This window comes from Staurois parvus, unplaced genomic scaffold (genome assembly GCF_062004578.1).
Source record: "Staurois parvus isolate SC_StPar_1 unplaced genomic scaffold, SC_StPar_1.0 ptg001108l, whole genome shotgun sequence".
NCBI lineage: Eukaryota > Metazoa > Chordata > Amphibia > Anura > Ranidae > Staurois > Staurois parvus.
Genome location: NW_028318904.1, coordinates 120,865 through 142,218, shown reverse-complemented (window position 1 = coordinate 142,218; position 21,354 = coordinate 120,865). Strand labels below are relative to the sequence as shown.

General features: G+C 49.0%; 2 protein-coding genes across 2 annotated transcripts in view; one reads left to right on the top strand and one right to left on the bottom strand.

Annotated features, from left to right (window-relative positions):
- The window catches only part of LOC149440232 (asialoglycoprotein receptor 1-like), a 37,342-nt gene extending 32,750 nt beyond the window's left edge, over positions 1–4,592 (top strand). The window contains exon 9 of the mRNA XM_089658874.1: positions 2,379–4,592. Within this exon, the coding sequence (XP_089515000.1) occupies positions 2,379–2,532 (154 nt within the window). The 3' untranslated portion in view covers positions 2,533–4,592. The remainder of the gene's footprint in view (positions 1–2,378) is intronic.
- Positions 4,593–10,320: 5,728 nt separating this feature from the next.
- LOC149440231 (receptor-type tyrosine-protein phosphatase epsilon-like) overlaps positions 10,321–21,354 on the bottom strand; it is a 102,850-nt gene continuing 91,816 nt past the window's right edge. The window contains exons 21-23 of the mRNA XM_089658868.1: positions 20,277–20,434; positions 17,635–17,770; positions 10,321–10,791 (exon numbers count right to left, since the gene is read on the bottom strand). Coding sequence (XP_089514994.1) covers positions 10,717–10,791; positions 17,635–17,770; positions 20,277–20,434 — 369 coding nt within the window. The 3' untranslated portion in view covers positions 10,321–10,716. The remainder of the gene's footprint in view (positions 10,792–17,634; positions 17,771–20,276; positions 20,435–21,354) is intronic.

The following is a 21,354-nucleotide window of genomic DNA, read 5'->3' as shown; positions in this document are numbered from 1 at the left end:
TATGAGCAGTGCCTAGGCACAGGAAGCACACTGATATGGAGAGGGATATGAGCAGTGCCTAGCACAGGAAGCACACTGATATGGAGAGGGATATGAGCAGTGCCTAGCACAGGAAGCACACTGATATGGAGAGGGATATGAGCAGTGCCTAGGCACAGGAAGCACACTGATATGGAGAGGGATATGAGCAGTGCCTAGGCACAGGAAGCACACTGATATGGAGAGGGATATGAGCAGTGCCTAGGCACAGGAAGCACACTGATATGGAGAGGGATATGAGCAGTGCCTAGCACAGGAAGCACACTGATATGGAGAGGGATATGAGCAGTGCCTAGGCACAGGAAGCACACTGATATGGAGAGGGATATGAGCAGTGCCTAGCACAGGAAGCACACTGATATGGAGAGGGTTATGAGCAGTGCCTAGCACAGGAAGCACACTGATATGGAGAGGGATATGAGCAGTGCCTAGGCACAGGAAGCACACTGATATGGAGAGGGATATGAGCAGTGCCTAGGCACAGGAAGCACACTGATATGGAGAGGGATATGAGCAGTGCCTAGCACAGGAAGCACACTGATATGGAGAGGGATATGAGCAGTGCCTAGGCACAGGAAGCACACTGATATGGAGAGGGATATGAGCAGTGCCTAGCACAGGAAGCACACTGATATGGAGAGGGTTATGAGCAGTGCCTAGCACAGGAAGCACACTGATATGGAGAGGGATATGAGCAGTGCCTAGGCACAGGAAGCACACTGATATGGAGAGGGATATGAGCAGTGCCTAGGCACAGGAAGCACACTGATATGGAGAGGGATATGAGCAGTGCCTAGCACAGGAAGCACACTGATATGGAGAGGGATATGAGCAGTGCCTAGCACAGGAAGCACACTGATATGGAGAGGGATATGAGCAGTGCCTAGGCACAGGAAGCACACTGATATGGAGAGGGATATGAGCAGTGCCTAGGCACAGGAAGCACACTGATATGGAGAGGGATATGAGCAGTGCCTAGGCACAGGAAGCACACTGATATGGAGAGGGATATGAGCAGTGCCTAGCACAGGAAGCACACTGATATGGAGAGGGATATGAGCAGTGCCTAGGCACAGGAAGCACACTGATATGGAGAGGGATATGAGCAGTGCCTAGCACAGGAAGCACACTGATATGGAGAGGGTTATGAGCAGTGCCTAGCACAGGAAGCACACTGATATGGAGAGGGATATGAGCAGTGCCTAGGCACAGGAAGCACACTGATATGGAGAGGGATATGAGCAGTGCCTAGGCACAGGAAGCACACTGATATGGAGAGGGATATGAGCAGTGCCTAGCACAGGAAGCACACTGATATGGAGAGGGATATGAGCAGTGCCTAGGCACAGGAAGCACACTGATATGGAGAGGGATATGAGCAGTGCCTAGCACAGGAAGCACACTGATATGGAGAGGGTTATGAGCAGTGCCTAGCACAGGAAGCACACTGATATGGAGAGGGATATGAGCAGTGCCTAGGCACAGGAAGCACACTGATATGGAGAGGGATATGAGCAGTGCCTAGGCACAGGAAGCACACTGATATGGAGAGGGATATGAGCAGTGCCTAGCACAGGAAGCACACTGATATGGAGAGGGATATGAGCAGTGCCTAGCACAGGAAGCACACTGATATGGAGAGGGATATGAGCAGTGCCTAGCACAGGAAGCACACTGATATGGAGAGGGATATGAGCAGTGCCTAGCACAGGAAGCACACTGATATATTTCTGAAGTTAGACAGGACTGAAGGCACATCTTTCAGGGCACTGCAGATGTCCTCTATAAGATGACAAATCACCCTTCTTCTCTGTCCTCCTCTCTCTCCTTTTCTCTGTCCACCTCTCTCCTCCACTCTGTCCTCCTCTCTGTACTCCTCCTCTCTTTCCTCCTCTCTGTCCTCCTCTCTCTCTCCTCCTCTCTTTCCTCCTCTCCTGTTCTCTTCTCTCTCCTCCTCCCTGTCCTCCTCCCTGTCCTCCTCCCTGTCCTCCTCTCTCTCCTCCTCTCTGTCCTCCTCTCTGTCCTTCTCTCTCTCCTCCTCTCTGTCCTTCTCTCTCTCCTCCTCTCTGTCCTCCTCCCTGTCCTCCTCTCTCTCCTCCTCCCTCTCCTTTCTGTCCTCCTCCCTCTCCTCCTCCCTCTCCTCTTCTCTCTCCTCCTCTCTGTCTTTCTCTCTGTCTTCCTCTGTCTTCCTCTGTCCTCCTCCTCTCTGTCCTCCTCTCTGTCCTCTCTGTCCTCCTCTCTGTCCTCCTCTCTCTTCTCCTCCCTCTCCTCCTCTCTGTCATCCTCTCTCTCTTCCTCTCTGTGTAGTCACGCTCATCTCTCCTTCTTGCCTCCCCCAGGCACTGGCAGTACGGCGGCCGTCATACTTGGTTGGTTTCCGATCTCCGAGGAGAGGACGAGTGCGCCTATCTGGTGGGCGGACATTCCTGGAATCATGACAACTGTTCCCTCCAACTGATGTACATCTGTGAGAATAAACGCATCCTACTGTAATGGCGGGAATCAGAAAATCGTCCATCCGGCCTCATAGGACGACCCACAGCGCCCCCAATGGTGATCTCTCTGTGATGCCATCTAGTATTGGGACTTTACTGGGGGATAATTATTATATCACATACATTGTTCCTGGCATTGCAACACTGTTTTTTTTTGCATTTATTTTAATTGATTAAAAGTTATTTTGTTATTATGTGATTTTTTTTTTTCTGATGGGGCTCCATAAGGTCCTTCGATGTATCGACGTACGTCATTTATCCCCGTTTCACACCGACGCGACTTATCATGCAATTTGCGATGCAAAAAGCTGCACGACAATTCCAAAAAATATTCATTTTAATCACTTCAAGTCCAGACGCTTTCACTCCTTAATGTCCGGACACTTTCCCCCCCCCTTCCAGTCCGGACACTTTCCCCCCCCCTTCCAGTCCGGACACTTTCCCCCCCTTCCAGTCCGGACACTTTCCCCCCCTTCCAGTCCGGACACTTCCCCCCCTTCCAGTCCGGACACTTTCCCCCCCTTCCTGTCCGGACACTTTCCCCCCCTTCCAGTCCGGACACTTTACCCCCCCCTTCCAGTCTGGACACTTTCACCCCCTTCCAGTCCAGACACTTTCCCCCCCCCCTTCCAGTCCGGACACTTTCCCCGCTTCCAGTCCAGACACTTTCCCCCCCTTCCAGTCCAGACACTTTCACCCCCTTCCAGTCTGGACACTTTCACCCCCTTCCAGTCCGGACACTTTCCCCCCCTTCCAGTCCAGACACTTTCACCCCCTTCCATTTCGGACACTTTCACCCCCTTCCAGTCCTGACACTTTCCCCCCCCCTTCCAGTCCTGACACTTTTCCCCCCTTCCAGTCCGGACACTTTCTCCCCCTTCCAGTCCGGACACTTTCCCCCCCTTCCAGTCCGGACACTTTTCCCCCCTTCCAGTCCGGACACTTTCTCCCCCTTCCAGTCCGGACACTTTCACCCCCTTCCAGTCCGGATACTTTCACCCCCTTCCAGTCCGGACACTTTCTCCCCCTTCCAGTCCGGACACTTTCACCCCCTTCCAGTCCAGACACTTTCACCCCCTTCCAGTCTGTACACTTCCCCCCCCCCTTCCAGTCCGGACACTTTCTCCCCCTTCCAGTCCGGACACTTTCCCCCCCTTCCAGTCCGGACACTTTCTCCCCCTTCCAGTCCGGACACTTTCACCCCCTTCCAGTCCGGACACTTTCCCCCCCTTCCAGTCCGGACACTTTCCCCCCCCTTCCAGTCCGGACACTTTCCCCCCCCTTCCAGTCCGGACACTTCCCCCCCCCTTCCAGTCCGGACACTTTCACCCCCTTCCCGTCCGGACACTTTCACCCCCTTCCAGTCCGGACACTTTCACCCCCTTCCAGTCCGGATACTTTCACCCCCTTCCAGTCCGGACACTTTCTCCCCCTTCCAGTCCGGACACTTTCACCCCCTTCCAGTCCAGACACTTTCACCCCCTTCCAGTCTGTACACTTCCCCCCCCCTTCCAGTCCGGACACTTTCTCCCCCTTCCAGTCCGGACACTTTCCCCCCCTTCCAGTCCGGACACTTTCTCCCCCTTCCAGTCCGGACACTTTCACCCCCTTCCCGTCCGGACACTTTCACCCCCTTCCAGTCCGGACACTTTCCCCCCCTTCCAGTCCGGACACTTTCCCCCCCCCTTCCAGTCCGGACACTTTCCCCCCCCTTCCAGTCCGGACACTTTCCCCCCCCTTCCAGTCCGGACACTTTCCCCCCCCCTTCCAGTCCGGACACTTTCCCCCCCCTTCCAGTCCGGACACTTTCACCCCCTTCCCGTCCAGGCCAATTTTCAGCTTTCAGCGCTCTCACACTTTGAATTACAATTGCGCGGTCATGCAACACTGTATCCATATGGATTTTTTAGCATCTTTTTTGAGACAGATAAAACTTTATTTTGGTGGTATTTATTCACCGCTGGCATTTTTATCTTATATATATATAAATGTCCAAAAATTAACACAAAAAAATTTTTTGTTATGAAATTTTGCAAATAAATAATCTTTCTTCATAAATCTTGGCCAAAATGTATTCAGCTATCTTTTTTTGTAAAAAAAATAAATAATGCAAATTAGTTTATAACCAAAAATTATAATTTAAAAAAAAAATTACATTTTTATTTTTTTATATTATTATTTATATTTTGTTTTTTTTAACATACCATCACACTTACACTACAATGTCTCCATGGTGACACTGTACTACTTGTGGGGGAAGGTGATGAAGATTTTTTTTTTTCTACACTGATTGCTTTTACACCCATAAAGGCTATAAAAGCAATAATTTCTCCTTCTTTCTAGCTGCATTCTTGCAGCCATTGAGAAATACTGTGAGAGCTGTGATTGGTCATAGCTTGTCACATGGTACAAGGCAGCTGTGAATAGCTCTGTACCATGTGATCTCTGTGATCATTCACAGATTTCACATGCAGTAAGCAATGATGTCAGATGTGACATCTTGCTTACTACTGTTCATGTGATCACTGATTGGGACCTCACACAGAGGTCCTGTAGAGCAATCAGTGTTCCACGGTGTCCTCACCGGATTGCCGTGCCATGCGCTCCCAGGGAGCGTGCATAGGCAGGGAAGTGGGAGGATGTTTATAAACGTCCACACGCTCCTGCACTGCTCCAGTTCGGCCGTTTATGTACATGGGCTGGACGGGAAGTGGTTAACGGGTTCTGTCTCCACCAATGTGACTCAAGGCGCAGCAACTCGCGCTCTCAGCACATATGTATTTTCTGATGGTGTGCAAATATGAGGCTGCTTTGCGTCTTGGCGTCATTTAATTGCCATTAGACTCCGTGTGTGTCCCCTTGTGTGTCTGTACCAAGTCCGAACATTGCAGGGGAGACTGGTCTGGAGACACTGAGACTGGTATGACAGTGATCAGGAACATTGTTGCTAGCTTATACTGTTCTGATGATGCTGGGACGGACCATTCTAGCGATCAGGAACACTGTTGCTGGCTTACACTGGTCTAGTGACACTGGGACTGGTGTGGTGGTGATCAGGAATGCCATTGCTGGCTGCACTGATCTGGTGACACTGGGACTGGTGTGGTGGTGATCAGGAACACTGTTGCTGGCTTACACTGATCTGGTGACACTGGGACTGGTGTGGTGGTGATCAGGAACACCGTTGCTGGCTGCACTGGTCTGGTAACAATGGGACTGATGTAGACATGATCAGAAACCCTTTTGCTGGATGTTCTAGTTTGGGTCACTGGGACTGGTGTGGTGGTGATCAGGAATGCCGTTGCTGACTGCACTGGTCTGGTGCCACTGGGACAGGTGAGGGGGTGATCAGGAACATTGTTGCTGGCTTACACAGGTCTGGTGACATTGGGACTGGTATGGAGGTGATCAGGAACGCTGTTGCTGGCTGCATTGGTCTGGTGACACTGGGACTGGTGTGGTGGTGATCAGGAACACCGTTGCTGGCTGCACTGGTCTGGTGACACTGGGACTGGTGTGGTGGTGATCAGGAACGCCGTTGCTGGCTGCATTGGTCTGGTGACACTGGGACTGGTGTGGTGGTGATCAGGAACACCGTTGCTGGCTGCACTGGTCTGGTGACACTGGGACTGGTGTGGTGGTGATCAGGAACACCGTTGATGGCTGCATTGGTCTGGTAACAATGGGACTGATGTAGCCATGATCAGGAACCCTTTTGCTGGATGCTCTAGTTTGGGTCACTGGGACTGGTGTGGTGGTGATCAGGAACACCGTTGCTGGCTGCACTGGTCTGGTGACACTGGGACTGGTGTGGTGGTGATCAGGAACGCCGTTGCTGGCTGCATTGGTCTGGTGACACTGGGACTGGTGTGGTGGTGATCAGGAACACCGTTGCTGGCTGCACTGGTCTGGTGACACTGGGACTGGTGTGGTGGTGATCAGGAACACCGTTGATGGCTGCATTGGTCTGGTAACAATGGGACTGATGTAGCCATGATCAGGAACCCTTTTGCTGGATGCTCTAGTTTGGGTCACTGGGACTGGTGTGGTGGTGATCAGGAACGCCGTTGCTGGCTGCACTGGTCTGGTGACACTGGGACTGGTGTGGTGGTGATCAGGAACACCGTTGATGGCTGCACTGGTCTGGTGACACTGGGACTGGTGTGGTGGTGATCAGGAACACCGTTGCTGGCTGCACTGGTCTGGTGACACTGGGACTGGTGTGGTGGTGATCAGGAACACCGTTGATGGCTGCATTGGTCTGGTAACAATGGGACTGATGTAGCCATGATCAGGAACCCTTTTGCTGGATGCTCTAGTTTGGGTCACTGGGACTGGTATGGTGGTGATCAGGAACGCCGTTGCTGGCTGCATTGGTCTGGTGACACTGGGACTGGTGTGGTGGTGATCAGGAACACCGTTGCTGGCTGCACTGGTCTGGTGACACTGGGACTGGTGTGGTGGTGATCAGGAACACCGTTGATGGCTGCATTGGTCTGGTAACAATGGGACTGATGTAGCCATGATCAGGAACCCTTTTGCTGGATGCTCTAGTTTGGGTCACTGGGACTGGTGTGGTGGTGATCAGGAACGCCGTTGCTGGCTGCACTGGTCTGGTGACACTGGGACTGGTGTGGTGGTGATCAGGAACACCGTTGATGGCTGCACTGGTCTGGTGACACTGGGACTGGTGTGGTGGTGATCAGGAACACCGTTGCTGGCTGCACTGGTCTGGTGACACTGGGACTGGTGTGGTGGTGATCAGGAACACCGTTGATGGCTGCATTGGTCTGGTAACAATGGGACTGATGTAGCCATGATCAGGAACCCTTTTGCTGGATGCTCTAGTTTGGGTCACTGGGACTGGTATGGTGGTGATCAGGAACGCCATTGCTGGCTGCATTGGTCTGGTGACACTGGGACTGGTGTGGCGGTGATCAGGGACACTGTGGCTGGCTGCACTAATATAGCAACATTGTACTGAAATGTTTAGTGGGCACTGACTGGCTGTATTCTCATACCGTGTCACCAAAGCAGCCAATCAGTGTCCCTGACCACTAATCACCCTACTACAATGTTATCATAGTAACAATGTAATGAGGTGGTCGTGATGGGAGTCACTTTGGGTGGGGGGCCCATGGAACCCAGCTCACTTTGGAGAGGTGGGGAGACCCCTGTCTCAGCTCCCCATATCCCTCTTATGTGTAAGTCACCCTGTGCCTGTTAGGGGTATAGGGTGATCTGTCCTAATATTGGGGTGGGGGGTTGTTGATTGTTTGATGTCATGTGGTTGCATCCCATTGTTCTATTGTGTGTCTTACTTGGGAGCAAACTATTATGGGATTTATGTGTTTATGAGCTTAGTGGGGGATGCTTCCAGCAGCCCTCCCTCCTAATGGGACTGTCTGCTGGTGTGAAGTTTGAATACCTGTGTGCCTCTTGTTACTGGGTGTAGGTTGCCCCGCCCTGTGTCATTATGCAGGGAGGGGGGATTGCCCCCCTGAGTATATAAAAATCCAGTTCGAGTTTCAAATAAAGAGCTTCATGTTCAGACAGACTGGCGTCGTCTAGTCTTGTTTGGTCGTCTGTGGTGTCTGTTGTCGGTGTTTGGACGGGGAAGCGGTATTATAACGGAAGTACCAAAGTGCAGTCTGGGTCGGTTCCGTTACAGTAGTTGATACTGTAAAAAAAAAAGTATTTCCTAAAGTGCCGATCACTGTGAGAGGAAAGGGTGCACTGGCTGAAACATAGAGCCTTTGTTTACAAATTGCTGTGATCGGTCACAGCAGTCACATGGTAAGGGTCAAATTCCATTGGTCCTGTACCACAATCTACTGTGTCCAAAAGGTCACCACGATCACAATTTGCATATAGGTAGTGAGAGTATATGTACGGCCTCCTGCCCCCAGGAAACACCCATCTGGCATTTACAGTGAGGAACAGAAGTATTTAAACACCCTGCGATTTTGCAAGTTCTCCCACTTCTCCATCATGGAGGGTCTGAAATTCACATTGCAGGACATTCCCACTCTGAGAGACAGAATTCAGGAAATCCCATTGTATGATTTGTAAAGAATGTATTTGTCTCGCACGGCTGAACAGAAGTATTTGAACCCGAGAAGATCTGTGTTAATATTTGGTACAGAAGCCTTTGTTTGCAATTACAGAGGTCAGACGTTTCCTGTAGCCCTTGGCCAGGTTTGCACTGCAACAGGGATTTTGGCCGACTCCTCCACACAGATCTCCTCTAGATCTGTCAGGTTTCGGGGCTGTCGCTGAGCAACACGGAGTTTCAGCTCCCTCCAAATATGTTCTATTGGATTTAGGTGTGGAGACTGGCTAGGCCACTCTAGAACCTTGATATGCTTCTTACGGAGCCACTCCTTGGTTCTCCTGGCTGTGTGCTTCGGGTCGTTGTCATGTTGGAAGACCCAGCCACGACCCATCTTCAATGCTCTGACTGAGGGAAGGAGGTTGTTGCTCAAAATCTCACAATAAATGGCCCCATTCATCCTCTCCTCAATACAGTGCAGTCGTCCTGTCCCCTTCACAGAAAAGCACCCCCAAAGCATGAGGTTACCACCCCCATGCTTCACAGTAGGGATGGTGTTCTTGGGATGCAACTCAGCCTTCTTTTTCCTCCAAACACGACAAGTGAAGTTTAGACCAAAAAGTTCTACTTTGGTCTCATCTGACCACATGACTTTCTCCCATGCCTCCTCTGGATCATCCAGATGGTCATTGGCAAACTTCAGACGGGCCTGGACATGTGATGACTTGAGCAGGGGAACCTTCCGTGCAATGCATGATTTGAAACCATGACAGCGTAGTGTTCTACCGACAGTGACCTTTGAAACTGTGGCCCCAGCTCTCTTCATGTCATTGACCAGCTCCTCCCTTGTAGTTCTGGGCTGATTCCTCACCTTTCTTCTCATCAGTGATCCCCCACGAGGTGACATCTTGCATGGAGCCCCAGTCCGAGGGAGACTGACAGTCGTCTTTAGCCTCTTCCATTTTCTAACAATTGCTCCAAGAGTTGATCTATTTTCACCAAGCTGCTTGGCAATTGCCCCGTAGCCCTTTCCAGCCTTGTGGAGGTCCACAATTTTGTCTCTGGTGTCTTTTGGTCTTGCCCATGGTAGTAGTTGGCGTCTGACTGACTGTGGGGTGGACAGGTGTCTTTAAAGAGCTCAGACAGGTGCTACTAAGTTAGATTAATGAGTGGAGTAGAGGTGGACTTTTTAAAAGGCGCAGTAACAGGTCTTTGAGAGCCAGAATTCTTGCTGTTTCTTAGGTGTTCAAATACTTACAGTATGTTCAGCCGTGCGAGACAAATGCATTCTTTACAAATCATACAATGGGATTTCCTGAATTTTTTTTTTAATTCTGTCCTCAGAGTGGGAATGTCCTACAATGTGAATTTCAGACCCTCCATGATTTCTAAGTGGGAGAACTTACAAAATCGCAGGGGGTTCAAATACTTCTGTTCCTCACTGTATATACAATGGCCAAATGGAATTTTGTTACTTAAATAGACAATTTATATTTTATTACATATCCGGGTTTGTAGTTTCTCCCCCTCACTGTATGGTGAAGATCAATCATTTGTTGGCTGTCGGAGCTGATAGTAAGACTTGCTGTCATTGAGGGAAACAGCAAAGTGCAATCACTGTGTAGAACCACCAGAAACAATGATACAGAATTACAAACTATCCATGGAAACAAGGTGTCGGCACTGACACACATTCATAAAACTCATCACTGGAATAATCACAGTGTTTATTATTGATATAATTATTATGCAGGATTTATATTGCCCCAAAAGTCTGCACAGAACTTTACAAAAAAAAAGATTTACATATAGAACACATAAAAAAAAATCAAATAAATGCTTAGATCCCTTTTTTTACAGTTAAGTCTCTATATTGTGAGCTGCGTAATTTACAGAAAGGTCCAAAAGCTCTTTAGTGTGAAGGCACGTCCCCCTTCATCCTGTACTCCCCCTCTTATCCTTCGATGGGTCCCATGTGGACCACCATGCAGAGACCCAGAATGCATTGATGGCATGTCCAGTTCTGTCCATAATTTGGAATTTCAGTGAGCCGGGTTCCTGGCTGGATTCTGCTGGTTCCATGGCTGGGGATGTCCCTGGATAACAGGTTTATTATTTAGGGATTATTCATTATTTGAAGTTCCCGTAGGTTTCAAATGAATCCAGATAACTCTGAGCCAGGGTGTAGCAGAAGGAGTATTGTTCCTGCAGAAAGAGGAAAGAACACTTATTTACAGTCCAGGGGCGGACTGACATCTCATGGGGCCTCCGGGCAATAGGGGATCATGGGGCCCCTGTGTCCTTGCCCAAATTCAAAAAAGCCTATGAAAAAGGTACCAGGGGCATCTTATGGGGCCCCTACTGACCTCAGGCCCTGGGGCAGTGCCCGAGTTTCCAAATGGTCAGTCCGCCCCTGTTACAGTCACATTATGGCATTAAAATGGAACTAGACTCTGCTGAACTCTACATTTCCAACATGCACCCTGCTTAACCAATGACACCATCGAGATACTAATGGACATCCTTATCACTTGCCTTGACAATTAGAATGTCCTCCTCGTTGGCCTACCTCTACACAAACTATCCCCCTTCAGTCTATTATGAGTGCTGCTACCAGACTTATCCATCTTACCAACCGCCCATTGACCTCCACCCCTCTCTGCCAATCCCTCTACTGGCTTCTATTCAGTGTCCACGACCCCTATTTACCAATCCCTCCACTGGACTCCACTCAGTGTCCTCCACCCCTCTGCCAATCTCTCCATTGGCTTCCACTCAGTGTCCTCCATGCCTCCATCCCTCTCTACCAATCCCTCCATTGACTTCCATTCAGTGTCCTTCATTCCTCTCTACCAATCCTTCCACACAGTGTTCTCCACCCCTCTCTTCAAATCCTTCCACTGGCTTCCATTCAGTGTTCTCCACCACTCTCTTCCAATCCCTCCACTGTCTTCTATGTAGTGTCCACGATCCCTTTTTACTAATCCCTCCACTGGCTTCTCTTCAGTGTCCTTGACCCCTATTTACTAATCCCTCCACTGGCTTCTATTCAATGTCCACGACCCCTATTTACTAATCCCTCCACTGGCTTCTAGTCAGTGTCCACGACCCCTATTTACTAATCCCTACACTGGCTTCTCTTCAGTGTCCATGACCCCTATTTGCTAATCCCTCCACTGGCTTCCATTCAGTGTCCACCACCCCTCAACTGGCCTCCATTCAGCGTCCGCCACCCCTCTCTGCCAATCTCTCCACTGGCCTCCATTCAACGTCCACCACCCCTCTCTGCCAATCCATCCACTGGCATCCACTCAGTGTCCTCCACCCCTCTCTGCCAACCCCTCCACTGGCTTCCATTCAGTGTCCTCCACCCCTCTCTGCCAATCCCTCCACTGGCCTCCATTCAGTATCATCCACCCCTCTCTGCCAATCCATCCACTGGCATCCACTCAGTGTCCTCCATCCCTCTCTGCCAACCCCTCCACTGGCTTCCATTCAGTGTCCTCCACCCCTCTCTGCCAATCCTTCCAGTGGCTTCCATTCAGTGTCCTCCATCCCTCTCTGCCAACCCCTCCACTGGCTTCCATTCAGTGTTCACCACACTTCTCTGCCAATCCCTCCACTGGCTTTCATTCAGTGTTCTCCACCCCTCTCTACTGATCCCTCCACTGGCTTCCATTCAGTGTCCCCACCCTCTGCCAATTCCTCCACTGGCTTCTGTTTACCCAATGGATACAATTCAAATTACTGACTACAACATACAAAGCCATCTGCAACTCTTTCCTGAGTTGCATCACCAACCTCATCTCACAATTTCACCTTAACTGTCCTCTTCACTGCTCTCAAGACCTCCTGCTCCTCCCTTGTCACGTCCTTCCATGCTCACCTCTGTAACTTCTCTAGAGCCTCTCCTTTGTTCTGGAATTCCCTACCCTGATCTATCCAGAGCCTCTCCCATCCTCTGGAACCCTCTACCTCTATCAGTCTGTCTGACTATCTCCTAATCTGTCTACCATCAGGCAATTCCTGAAAGGTCAGATCTTCAAAGAGGTCTTCTTGAATAGCCAGGTTAGGATTATGTAACTCCAAGGCATACTGAGCTGAGCATGTATGGCCAAAGGTGCAGTCAGGAAAAAAATTACACTAGTATATTAGGAAATTAGTTCAAGTGTGGTGCTTCTAAGTGTAGCGCCCTCCTAGTTTAGCTAGGGGGAGCTAGACCCTAATGGTTAGTGAGGAGCAGGTTAGCAGCTCAGGTGTGATAGCCAGAGGGGTTAAATTGTGGTCAGGGCTGAGAGACCCTGCAGGCTATCCCCTCTGGAATTTCCCCCTGCTCAGAGTTTTTCAGAGGAAGGTCTTGGAGGCAGTGGATGTATCTCAGGCTGGCTGCACTATTGAGAGACCTCAGCCAATCCTCAACAGAAGGCTTGACAAGGGGCTGGGACTTCCTTAAAAGTGTTAGAGGCTGCTCAGTAGCAGGTGTGGTAGGGAGAGAGTCAGGTGGAAGAAGGAAAGGCTGAAGGGGGAAGGCTGTAAGGAGACCTAATGGGATGGGGCCTGCCTGCAAGCCTGGAGCTGGAAAGGAGGAAAACTCGGGACTCACTAACCCCCTGAGCAAGGACCACCTGTACGGCAGGGATGGAGCAGCCCAGCTAATAGGACTAGTAGCAGCAGCCATTCCACAAGCTGTACAGGAGAAGATCTGAGTGAGTACCTACAGCCCCTGGGAGGATAAAGGAAGGAGCACTCTGGTGGGAAACCAGATTAGCCCCCTTCTAGTGACTGTGCGCCTACTTTAAATGAACAGGAGCCAGATCCCCTGCTCAGTAAGTAAGGCTTCAGATTGCTGGGTAAGAGGAGTTCATTTAGGGTCTGGGGTATTTCAACTAGAAGCTGCTGGCTAGCACTCCAACAGAGACTTGTGAATAGTTCAGGAAGTTATCCTCAGATTCCCTTGGGCACTCTATACCCCTCTTACCCTATCCAAGTTCTAATCCCCTCAATAAAACAGCAAATAAAACAACAAAAACAAAGCCTTATTTCTGTCTCCAGATGAAAGCTTGTGCAGAAAATGCTGAATGACTGGCTGTGCAGGACTATAGGGAGACCCAATTCATCAGAAATCCCTAAGGGGGTAGTGCTACATAAGGACACAGTCACCATACCAAATTTTCCATTTAGGATTTTCTTGCCCAATTTTATTTAGAAGAAAATTCATATACCAGAAAATGTTACCCTTACCTTTACGGACTGTCGAACCTTCTATGCATCACGGTGCTGAAACTCTGGAGAACACAGTTGGCACCAAATGTGTCAAAAGCTACTGCTCTAATGAGAGTCAACTATTGCTAATGAAAAATCTGTGTCCCCGAGCACTTTGAGAAATGATGGAAACACTGGGACAATTGGTGTAACAGCAGAATCTCTGATTGTGAGGACTGTTCTTGGCGTTTTATTGTTGTACTGTAAACCCAATGTGAAATATAAGGCTGTATTGTTTTGTAGTTTTACAATGGAATTGGCAAATGCTCCTTTGTAACTTATTGCATTAAAAACCTATTGCAACAAACCCTCTGGCCATACCTGCACCTTTGGCTGATCCAGAGGGAGGAAGGAGCCCTGAACTGTTGCTAACAACTATACTAAAAGAGCTACACCTATAATACATGAGTTCTGGTAAAACATGGACCCAGGATCGGAGAATTTATCCCTTCCAAGTTCTTTAAAGCCTCCATCCTCTCTACCTCATACCAAGTTCTATCATTCTCTGAGGAAACCAAACATTCAGTTTCCTCCACATGGCATAAGAACCCTGGAGCCCATCAACTCAAGGTCACCATAATATCACAATATATTCACTCGCCGGCCACTTTATTAGGTCCGCCTGTTCAATTGCTTGGTAACACAAATTGCTAATTAGCCAATCACATGGCAGCAACTCAATGCATTTAGGCATGCAGATGTGGTGAAGACGACTTGCTGATGTTCAAACTGACTATCAGAATGGGGATTTAATTGGCTTTGAATGTAGCATTAATGTTAGTGCCAGACGGGCTGATCTGAGTATTTAAAAAATTGCTGATCTACTGGGATTTTCACGCACAACCATCTCTACCGAGAATGGTCCGAAAAAGAGAAAATATTCAGTGAGCAGCAGTTGTGTGGAGGAAAATGCCTTGTTGATGTCAGAGGAGAATGCGCAGACTGTGTAAGGGAATTCCCGTGAGACGGCTGGTAAAGAGATGTGCGCATGTGCACAGAAATGCACGATCACGCACGGTGAAGATTGGCGCCAGATGAACTATTTAAAAGGTGCCTCTGCCTGTGCTGACTGCTGACTGGTCTTCAGCTGTTCCCCATTTCCTGCTCGTTCCTGTGTGTGATTTCCTTGCTACTGACCCGGCTTGTTGCTGACCTGACTCTTGATTACTCTTCTGCTTGATACTGGTTACTGACTTCGCCTCTGCTCCTGACTTTGGCTTGCTTCTGATTTGGTACCTCGCTGTCCGTCCGTTGATGACCCCGGCTATTCCTATGACATTGCTCCTGTCTCCTATCCCAGCTTCCTGCCTTGTTCTGGTGCACACCTGGCGATCTACCATACTAGCTCTGCATATCACTACTGATCCTGAATCAGAGGTTCATCAGTCTTCCAAAGTCTCCAACTGCAAGAGCTGCAAACAACATCTGCTGGAGCTCTTGTCCCCCTGGTCCCTAGACACCCTCTGTTCCACTTCCAGTGGGGTCAGGGCTAGTGACACAAGTGAGGCCGACCTCATCATTTCAGTCTCCAATCAGGTACGTGACAGACTGGTTCCAGATGATAGAAAGCAACAGTAACTCAAATAACAACTTGTTACACCCAAGGTATGCAGAATACCATCTCTGAATGCACAACCTGCCCAATCTTGAAGCACATGGTCTACAGCTGCAGAGGACCTCACTGGGTGCCACTCCTATCAGCTAAGAATAGGAAACGAAGGCTACAGGCTCACCAAAATTGGACAATAGAAGATTGGAAAAATGTTGCCTGATCAGTCATGAATTCAGCTGTAACAATCAGATGGTAGGGTCAGAATTTGGCGCGAACAACATGAAAGCATGGATCCATCCTCCCTTGTATCAACAGTTTATGGATGTGCAGCCGACAAATCTGCAGCAACTGCATCATGCTATCATGTCAATATGGACCAAAATCTCTGAGGAATGTTTCCAACACCTTGTTGGATCTATGCCACAAAGAATGAAGGAGGTTCTGAAGGAAAAAGGGGGCCCAGTCTAATACTAGCAAAGTGGACCTAATAAAGTGGCTGGTGAGTATATATTGTGGGGAGATTATACTCGTGTGGCAGATGCTTTTCCAATGAGTTGTGCCAGTCCAAACTGTAATTAAGGGCATGGCAGCCCACTTTTATTAAACCAAATGGAAAGTTCACATAGACGTCAGTTCTTCTACATCAATATGAACAAATGAAAGTATCAAACCACCTGACTCCCTTTTTGGCAGCACCACTTCTCTTCTTACCAGTTCCTCTGACTATGTTGTCCAGCTCTACTGGTTCCCTTGGCTCTCTTAGCCTTTAGTTGCAGTGCTCTGTCCTGGCCTCTGAATAGGGGTTCTCCTGACACCCTGAAAGGAGACCTCTGCCCCCTGGGACAAGACCTCCTGTCTCTTGGCTCCTGGCTGGGGCTCCTTGGCCCCCTGGGTGGGACCTCCTGTCTCTTGGCTCCTGGCTGGGGCTCCTCTGACCCCTGGATGGGAATTCCTGTCTCTTGGTTACTGGCTGGGGCTCCTCTGACCCCTGGGTGGGACCTCCTGTATCTTGGTTCCTGGCTGAAACTCCTGACCCCTGGGTGGGACCTCCTGTCTCTTGGTTCCTGGCTGAAACTCCTGACCCCTGGGTGAGACCTTATCTCTTGGCTCCTGGCTGAGGTTCCTCTGACCCCTGGGTGGGACCTCCTGTCTCTTGGCTCCTAGCTGGGGCTTCTCTGACACCTGAGTGAGACCTCCTGTCTCTTGGATCCTGGCTGGGGCTCCTCTGACCCCTGGGTGAGACCTCCTGTCTCTTGGCTGATGCTCCTCTGACCCCTAGGTGAGACCTCTTGGCTCCTGTCTGGGGTTCTTCTGACCCATGAGTGAGAACTCCTGTCTCTTGGCTCCTGGCTGGGGCTTCTCTGACACCTGAGTGAGACCTCTTGGCTCCTGTCTGGGGTTCCTCTGACCCTTGGGTGAGACCTCCAGTCTCTTGGCTCCTGGATGGGGATTCTCTGACACCTGAGTGAGACCTCTTGTCTCCTTGCTGGGGCTACTTTGAACCTTGGAACAAGACCTCCTGTCTCTTGGCTTCTGGCTGGGGCTCCTCTGACCCATTGGTGAACCCTCCTGCCTCCTGAACTGGGAGCTCTGAGCTATCCTCAGGTTTCGTACATAACCCTGAAGACCTCTGTATTCAGACAAGCTGCAGGCATGAGACACAGAATTGAAGGTTCCAATCCAGAACTACAGAATCCATAAAAAAACAAAAACACAGCATTCTGCACTCAGAAACAATAGTCCAGAACATTGTATCAACCCTTAATGTGAATCCTGTTACATTCTCCTCCATTTTTGCAGTGTCAGGGTCTTGCTATGTTTTATACACACACACACACATACATATATATATATATATACACACACACAATTTTTTTTTGTTTTTTACATACATATACACACATTAACACAGTATCTCACCTGTAATAAATACATAAAATAAATCTCATTTCCACTTTAGTTGTCATCTACATGGGGCTGGTGTATTGGGAAGAAGAGAGAGGATATAGAATGGTGATAGATCTCAATCGGGGCGGACTGACCATTTGGAAACTCGGGCATTGCCCAAGGGCCCGGGGTCAGTAGAGGGCCCCATGAGATGCCCCTGGTACCTTTTTCATAGGCTTTTTTGAGTTTGGGCAAGGACACAGGGGCCCCATGATCCCCTATTGCCCGGGGGCCCCATGAGTTGTCAGTCCGCCCCTGATCTCAATAGTGCTAAAATACCAACATACCACATCAGGAATGAACTGGCGGCGTCTCCTCCTGAGGGAACGCACAGCCTGCGACACATCTAGACAGCCATCACTGCGGATCTGGTCACAGAGTATGATTCCGGCACAGAAGAGACCCGAGCGGCTTGCTCCATCGCTGTGCAAACACAAAGGATATTAAACATTGGGTAATTATTCTGTTGGCCATTTTTGGTGAATAAAATGAACAATGCAGCTGTTTTACTACAGCGAAAACATGTCAGAATCTTTGCAGCAAGTCTAGTATATATTTATAGGATGGCTGGTGGCCATGTAAATATAATCAAAGCATCCTGCAGACTTACAAGGCCTGAGCAGACCATGAGAGGTGTAATAGACCTGAGATAACCCACCTGAAAACAGCAAAATTGGGCCAGCCCCTATGGATAACCTAAGCTCCAATGAATGACACAAAATAGATGTGCAGCCTGATAAATGCTGTGTGCAAAGTTACAGGACTGTTCAGAAAGTTAACCAATGATACCACAAAGCTACTAATTGACTCCCTTGTCATCTCTTACCTCAATTACTGCAACTCCCTATCCATTGGCCTACCTCTGCAAAGACTATCCTCCCCTTCAGTCTATTATGAATGCTTCTGCCAGACTCCCTTACCAACCCATCAGTGTCCATCACTTCTCTCCTTTGGCTTCCACTTGCTCAATGAAGAAAATTTGAAATGCTAATAACTTCTAAAGCTATATGTAACTTGTCACGGAGCTGGTCCTTCCTTCCCCATCCTCCAGGTTTGCTGGCTGCCACCCCCCACTCCTCAGCAGCCCCTCACTCTTCTGTCCCATCCATGCTGGGACTTCTAGTCCTCCATGTCCCTGACACAGGCAGCCCTCAGCAGCCCCTCACCCCCCTGGCTTGCAGTCTGGCCTCCTGCTGAAGGAATCCATAACAGGCCCCCTCCTCCCTTCCCCCTCATGCAAAAATTCCTGGGCTCCCTGGGCAGGTCTGGAGACCTGGGAGACAGGGTCAATTGCCATGGTAACCCGACAGGAAGTATCCGGTTACCAATAAGGCACATATCTCTATACTTAAGAGAGAGCAAGGAAATCCCCGTGTGTTCTCCTGGCTGCGTGTGTGAGGAAAGGCTGCGCTGAGTGCCAGCTTCTCTCATACGACCATCCCCCGGCCTCCTCCTCATCTCCCGGACTGTCTGTGCTGCCTGGAATCCCTGCACTGTGGAGGAATCTTCTGCTGTCCCCGTGCATCTGCCTGGCTGGATCTATCCCCTGCCTGGACTTAACCCCTTGCTCTTCATGAACCTGCCTGGACTTAACCCTTCCCTGTCTGGAGCCTCCTGTGTGGACTAACCCTGTGAATTACAATACCCCTGTTGTTCCATATTTCCTTCCAGAGAACTGTACTGTGTTGCTGTGTCTGGTGTGGATCTGTGGACTAAAGGAACTGTTGTCTGTGCTCCAAAAACCTCCCCAATAAAAGCACGTTGGGTTCCGTGCAATCTGTCTCTGTGTGCTCTCTGGTTCTCATGACACAACTCCTCTGAAACCCCAATCTGTCTCCCATTCTGTTGGAGTTTGCCATTCCCTGAAAACGTATCTCTTTTTGGAATGCTATCCCACCTCTACATAACAGCTAAATGAACATTTATCTATCAACTCATCCACCCACAATTACTGCCTCAAGAGTGGACAACATCATCATCCCAGTGTAATTCAAGCATGTCTTCTTGGGGGAGAATTGGGTACTATCAACCAAACATGAGAAATGTCCTTCACCATCCCACCGTTCTTCATCATCCCACTGTCCTTTACCATCAACGCCATCTTGACATATCCCTTTTCCTTCCCTTCCCCTTTATATGACAGCATACTAACCCTCTTGTCTTAATTTATATTGTAAATGTACTGTCCCCCTTACTGGCTCCAGGAATATTGTAAATATTTTTGTTGTAGCTCTTGTGACATCATCCTAGGTGCTACAGAATTCCTATGGCCACCATAGCCAGGAATGAAGAGAGTGCCTTTAGGCCCCTGTGGGATGCCAATTGCTCCTCCTCTCAGCCATCATAGGCCATGCTGTGCTCTCAGTCACAAGGCTTGGGGGTGTGGTCATATTTGATTGGCATTGGGGAGAATGGGTCTCTCCTGTAACAATGGTAAGAACCCTCCATCACTGCCTACATATTGGTGCAGTGCTCAACAGGGTGACAACAATACAATTACTTCACTGCAAATGAAGCTTTTGTTGTCAGAATGCTGAAGGAGGTTTCAGGCATTGGCACAGTCACAAGGAATAAAAGCCCCACAATAGAAATCATACAATGCAATTTGCAGTGTAATCTTTAACATTTTAAGCTGCTATTTAAAAAAAAAATTGTACTATAGTTCTGTGTTAAGTCCTGTGGTGCTAGTCCTGGCCTCCCCGGCCTCAATTCACACTTGGCATGAAGTCTGTATGTATGTCTGGGCTTCCTCTGTGCATTCTGGTTTCCGCTCACAATTCAAAACAATTCCTCCTAAATCAGTTCACCAGTACAGCACCAACCCATCATACATTACAAGTCCCTGCATGAGCCATGATCCAATATTGGAACAGTTTAAGGTACATTTTTATAGTCAGCCGCCATACCACAGAGGAAATACTGAACTTACAGGCAGGTCACCAGGATGTGACTTTCCGGCACAGTCAACTGGTGCTTCTCCACCTCTCCAAGTAGGCTGATGAAGCCTGATGGATTCTTCGGGAGAGGTTTGTCCAAGGGCCAGGAGTCCAAGCACCACAGCTTCACCTTCAGGATGTTGTCATAGGTCTGTGGATAACAGAGCTCACTTGTTAGTTAGATCCGTTGTTCCTGCTATTGAATATACAACACAATCTGAAAAAGTAGAGCCTAAAAGAATTGATCTCTGTCATTTCAAAGCCATTGTTTCCAAAATTTAGAGACTCTTTAATGACTTGCATAGTACCACTGGATTAGCGTAAGGCCAACGTGGTGCCAACATTAAAAAGGAGTCAAAGTCTTTATTAAGTAATTATAGACCTGTTAGTGTAACTTCTATAGTTGGGAAGATACTGGAGAGTTTAACAAAAGATCACATAGATGAGTTCTTGCTTGAAAAAATATTTTAGGCAACAGACAGCATGGAGTCATGAAAGACAGAAGTTGTCAAACAAATCTGATTTCTTTTTATGAGGAGGTGAGCAAAACCTTGGACAGAGGGGTGACTGTGGATGTGGTAGACCTGGACAGAGGGGTGGCTGTGGACGTGGTAGACTTGGACAAAGGGGTGGTTGTGGATGTGGTAGACTTGGGCAGAGGGATGGTGGTGGACATGCTATACATGGACAGAGGGGTGGTGGTGGACGTGATATACTTGGATTTTGCAAAAGCATTTGACACAGCTCCCCACACACGGCTAATGTGTAAGGTAAAGTCTACGGGCTGGAAAAGTCTGTATGTAAATGATTAGAAAACTGGCAAAAACATCATATTCAGAGAGTATTGGTTAATGATTCATACTCTGAGTGGTCTAGGGGTGTCAGTGGTGTACCCCAAGGTTCAGTGTTGTTAGTGACGTACCCCAAGGCTCAGTGTTATTAGTGGGGTTCCCCAAGGTTCAGTGTTATTAGTGGTGTACCCCAAGGCTCAGTGTTATTAGTGGGGTTCCCCAAGGTTCAGTGTTATTAGTGGTGTACCCCAAGGCTCAGTGTTATTAGTGGGGTACCCCA